Source organism: Cynara cardunculus, assembly GCF_001531365.2.
Source record: "Cynara cardunculus var. scolymus isolate 2C chromosome LG 1, CcrdV1, whole genome shotgun sequence".
NCBI classification, from domain to species: Eukaryota; Viridiplantae; Streptophyta; class Magnoliopsida; order Asterales; family Asteraceae; genus Cynara; species Cynara cardunculus.
The window spans coordinates 49125695-49131313 of record NC_037528.1 but is presented as its reverse complement, the minus strand read 5'-3'; the positions used below and the strand labels follow the sequence as shown (position 1 = coordinate 49131313).

Genomic DNA, 5619 nt, shown 5'->3' with positions numbered 1-5619 from the left:
GATATAATGGCGGTGTAACCGCGAGAGTGATATAATGACAGTGTAACTGCGAGTGAGATGGCGGTGTAACCGCGAGAGTGATATAATGGCAGTGTAACTGCGAGTGAGATGGCGGTGTAACCGCGAGAGTGATATAATGGCAGTGTAACTGCGAGTGAGATGGCGGTGTAACCGCAAGTGAGAAATAGATAAGAGAATGTAATGGCAGTGTAATCCGCGAGAAACATAAATATACTTATGTTTCGGAACATGTTTGATTCTAAACTGATTGTTTGGAATGTATATTGTTGTATGAGATTATACACTCACTAGACCTTTTGGTCTAATGCTCAGATGTTGGACTAACCTGTTTTGCAGGTCAGTTTACGATGAAAGATAAAGGCAAGGGAAAAGTCTAAATGTTGATATTAGTTTGCTTTGCATATGTATTAAAGATACATTTTGATAGTTCATGTTTTGTAATAATACTATTTTAGTATTATGAGTATGATGATGTGAATTATATGTATTTGGAATGTAAGGGTTGTTACACCCAAGACATTGGGTCATTTCGGTAATTTTATAAAGCAAATATGTAAAGTATTGCTAAAATACCGATTTCCAAATACATGGTCGTTTTGGTAAATTTTAAAATAATAATATAAAAATGAAGCTCATAAACCAATCCCCAAGATAAATGGTTATTTCGGTAAATTTTGGAAGCAAATACGTAAAGTATTGTTAAAATATCGATTTCCCACTTATAGGGTCATTTTGGTAACTAAATGAAATAAATAATCGAAACTGGATCAAAGTTTGCGTTTCACAAACTCCAAATAAATTTGATGAAAGCCTTATAAAGTTATTACGGGAAAAATAACTTTATGAAACTTTAGGGAGTAAATGCAAATTTCTGAAACTTAAATATTCAGTGCATATTAATAATAAAAATGCATTATATATAGCAAAATCAAACTTAGCGTACTGGTTAACGCTTGCAACTTCAAGCTGAGGTCACAAGTTCGATTCCCGCCCTCAACAACTTTATTCCAATATTTTTAAATAAGAGTAAACGGACGCGGGTCCTGGGTCAGGCCGACCCGGGCCGTGGCCCAGCAACAAGAATGGCCCAAGACGAAACCGGCCCAAGATAAAAACTGCAGGTCTGCAGCCATGGCTGCTCATTTTCGAGCATGAAAATGACTCGTTTCTTGATCATTTTTCTTCATTCTTTTTGCACCAAACTCTTGGTAATATTTTTACCAACACTTTGACATAAATAACATGAATTTTCATCAAGAAATGAGTTCCATTTACTCATTTAAAGTTTGTTTTTAAAATTAAACTTAACAACTTAAAAACATAAAAAAAATCGAACAACGAAAACACAAATATGAGACATGAGGCTACTGAGGTTTGATAGATGACCTAAAAACGAAACTATAGCCATAAAAATCAAGAGATTTGGTGAAGAATCTCACCTAAAATCGGTGAAAAACCGAGATTTTTGATTCCGAACTTCAAACTCAGATTTCTCTCTCAAAACTCAACTATTTTTCGAGCTACTTGAACCGAAACGTTCCTAAGCCAGAGCTCTACAATTTATATGCCAAGAGTTTTGGCTTATTAGTTGAAGAAATCGGACAAAATCGCGAGTTTTAGGCTGATGGGTCGTTTTCTCTAACAGTTATGTACTTTTGGCAAAACAGGTCCCTCATCTTTGAAAAAGATGACATTCAGCCCCCTCAAGTTTCTGACATTTACCATTGGACCCCTCCTGACATAATATCTTACATTTTTGGTCAAATAATTAAAAGAAAACAAATTCTATTTTATTTTCATTTTTTGTCTTTTCTTTTTATTATTTATTTATTTAAGATTTCTATTTTATAATCTTTAATTAATTACATAAATATTTTACATTTAAAAAAAATATTTAAAGGCCCATGTAATATTATTTATATATTTAATAAAAAAATGGGTTTTACAGATACTGCTAATGAGAGTCAAGTCCCTGTCACCAAAGTTTATAATGACTATCAAATAGAAATAGAAAGATGTGTTGTAACGATCCGACTATTCCCTATGCCGATAAGGGAATTTGATAGTGGTGGGTATGAACTAGCTGCCAGAGAATCAAGAAAGTATTGTATGCAACAAGAAAATGATACGTATTGATCTTCCGGGTAAGTGGCTGATTGTAATTTATGGTGATCAGCGGGGATCATCATACGAGCCTGTTTTATCTCTTAAAGGATCGCAAGTGTGTTTAAAAAGGGTGTCAAAGCTTCTTGGCATATGTAATTGATTCTAAGAAGGAAAAAGATCAACATGAATCTATTCCAGTGGTTTATGAGTATCCCGAAGTATTCCCAGACGAGTTATCTAATTTACCTCCAGATTGGTCAGTCGAGTTTCGAATTGATCTAACACCGGGAGCGGCACCGGTAGCTCGTGCACCGTATCGTTTGGCACCGTCTAAGCTGAAAAAGTTGATGACATAGTCAAAAGAACTGTTGGATAAGTGTTTCATTAGACCGAGTACATCTCCATGGAGTGATCTAGTTCTATTTGTTAAGAAAAAGGATGGGTCGACGCGGATGTGTATAGATTACTGAAAATTGAACAAACTGACGCTAAAGAATAAATATCATTACCCAGAATCGATGATTTATTTGATCAGTTAGTCGGGACAAGCTATTTCCCCAAAATTGACTTACGGTCTGGTTATCATCAATTGAAAGTTCGGGATGAAGATATAACCAAAACAGCTTTCCATACCAGGTATGGGCATCATGAGTTTCTGGTTATGCCATTTGGTTTGCCTAAGGCACCGGCTGCTTTTCTTTATCTATCAATTTCCATTTACCCAAACAAATTCTGGCTTTAATTGAGCAACTGACTAGGTTTAATACATCTTAATGTTGTATTTATCTTCCTTTTATTAGTTAAGTTGTTACGTAGATGGTTTTGAATCATGGTAACAAAGGTGTAGAAGGAGAATATTTATACCTTTTAATATTTATACGACATTCAAATATTATCATCTCCATCTTCTAGAATTCAAGTCCCTGCATGCAAAAAATATGTTGAAAATTTAGAGCAAATGTGATTTAAGAATGATTGAAAAACCCTACGAAATTAACAACATTTATATACCTGTTGCTGTTTGGTGTTAGCTATAAAGGAGTTGAGGCTTTCCTCTTTTACTAATTCACACCTCCCAAAACTTGTATCAATTACTTGTAGCTCTGGAGTTGCTGAATGTGCCTTTGTGAAAACTTCTATTGATGGGCAATCGATGATTTTCAGGGTATCCAAGGATGGCCATGATAAAGCCTCATTTCCTAAGTAACATCCCTTGAGACGTCGAAGATTGATGAGTATTAAGGACTTCAGTTGAGGTAACATAGTAATAATCTCGTTCACTTTCCCATCACATTCTTCTTCTTCTTCCTTAACAATTACCTCCATATTTGAGCAATGAATAATACGTATCTCTTGGAGTTGCAGTAGACTACCAACCATGGAACTACTAAATACATGTCTTAACATATAACATCCATGGATACACAATTTTGTTAGGTTTGGAAACTCAAGTACCATCCATGGGTTGTTCTTCCATATATACTCGAGTCTAAAAAGACGATCTAAATTCACTTCTGTTAGCTTTGGAATTTCTACAACAGATTGTAACTCGCTGCTACCTGTCCCTTCCAATGCTTCAAATACATTCACTACCAAATCACAGCCATATACATGGATCTTTTCCAGCTTTTGCAGTTGCAACAACTCATTGGATGGAATAATCTTTTCAACATCGCAGTTGTTACTTGCATCGATTTCAATCAAATTATGAAAAGACCAAGGTGTCCCTTCTGAAGTAGTAGCGCATGAGTTTGTACTGTCTAAACTTGAGCATGGGATCTGCAAGTCAAAAAAAAAAACATAAAGAAGGCATAGGTTATATGAGATGTCGATATGTTGATGAGATTGGAAGAGTAATAATTAATAAAGGATGACTATAATCAATAAAGACATGATCATCATCATCATTGTTATCGTTATTGTTATAATTAACCATGATAATTAACTCCAACCCATAGTTTTGTTGGGTTAATGTTGGGGGCCAAGTGTGCCGGACCGGAAATACGCATTTATTTTGATCGTCTTTTACTTTTTGTTTATTTATTTGCAAACTTTGATCGTTGGAAAATAGAAATTTTTAACGGGACCAAAAACATAATTTACTCTAGATAAAACAAAAAAAGAATGCATACACTACCTGTTTCCGACCCTAGATGGGGACCCTTAAAAAGTTGCTGACACATATTACGTAGGATTCAAAACAGGACTCAGACTTGCACCGAGATCCAACCAAAACAGTTGGTGTTTTCAATCTCTATATATGGAAGTCCTGTTTTGGATATTTTTGTCCTTCAAATTGGAAAAAGTTGATTCAAGGCATATATTTCTATGGACAAACTAAACTTTTAGATAAACTAGCTAGTATCAATGTGTTCAATAGCTAGGATGATGTCTTGATTAGAAGATGCAAAATTAAAAGCTTGAAACATACCTCATGCAAAGTGGACCCCATCACAGGAAAGTTAAGACCACATTCAAGACTATATTTGCCTAACTTTGTGTGTATGTAATTGAGCTTTGGAGTTATCGAGAGACTAGATGTGAACACCGTCATTTGGGGGCAAGCATCAATCATAACCTTATTCAATAATGGCCATTCGAACTCATTCTTCCCCAAGAAGAAACCCGTGAGATTTGGTAGATCTCCTAGTTCAATGGACTTTAGACGAGGAAAGACCACAGCCTTAGATGATATCGTTGTTTGCTCTTCATTGTCTTCCTTCACAATCACTTCCACTGACTTGCATTTGATTATTTCCAGCTTTTCAAGCTGTGTGATGCTTTCAAACGTGGAAAATGTGAACACATGTTTCAAAAGGTCACAATTGTTGATTACCAATATCTTTAGGGTGGACAGCTGAGACGCATTAATATTTTTCCTTGTTGGAATTAGCAGTGTGTTATGATCAGTACCACTACTTGTTCCATCAAACTTGAACCCTTGAGTTGCAAATACCTCCACCTGCGATTTGCAATACTCTATTTTCAGCTTTTCAAGCTTTTGCATTTGTGCTAATACATAGGATGGAATCACGTATGGCAATGCTTCACAATTGTGTATCTTTATCTTTTTAAAGTATTGGCATAAGGACCAAGCAACATCATTTACTTGAGATAACTGCAGTAAATATATATAGAATCATTTACAAAACTATTTGTAACTCTAAAAACGTTGTTGCATTAAAGATTTGCTTTTATTCATGATGTATAATATTGTTTAAAATGTTGAAATTAAGAAAACTCATTTATTAAATGATACCGAATTTACAGGTGAAATTAAGGAGATGCAATCTTTATAAATGAGCCAGCCACATTACATTAATCTTGACATGAAACTATAATGAATTAAAGTTTAATCTTAAATATTATGATTTGTGTTTTTAATGATTGATAAAACATAACTTTTGGATCATCATTAAGATTTTTACATATATCTATACTGTATTATAAAGTATTTGACAAAAACTCTTAAATATCACTTTTTATGCGTAA

At 34.5% G+C, this 5619-nt stretch overlaps 2 protein-coding genes across 2 annotated transcripts in view; both read right to left on the bottom strand.

Moving 5' to 3' along the window:
- The window catches only part of LOC112502437, an 18156-nt gene extending 14806 nt beyond the window's left edge, over nt 1-3350 (bottom strand). Inside the window, exons 1-3 of the mRNA XM_025106340.1 lie at nt 3139-3350; nt 2992-3050; nt 2374-2462 (exon numbers count right to left, since the gene is read on the bottom strand). Coding sequence (XP_024962108.1) covers nt 2374-2462; nt 2992-3032 — 130 coding nt within the window. The 5' untranslated portion in view covers nt 3033-3050; nt 3139-3350. The remainder of the gene's footprint in view (nt 1-2373; nt 2463-2991; nt 3051-3138) is intronic.
- Nucleotides 3036-5619, bottom strand: part of LOC112507171 (disease resistance protein RGA2-like) — an 8406-nt gene continuing 5822 nt past the window's right edge. Inside the window, exons 5-7 of the mRNA XM_025111620.1 lie at nt 4559-5245; nt 3139-3906; nt 3036-3050 (exon numbers count right to left, since the gene is read on the bottom strand). Of these exons, the coding sequence (XP_024967388.1) occupies nt 3036-3050; nt 3139-3906; nt 4559-5245 (1470 nt within the window). The remainder of the gene's footprint in view (nt 3051-3138; nt 3907-4558; nt 5246-5619) is intronic.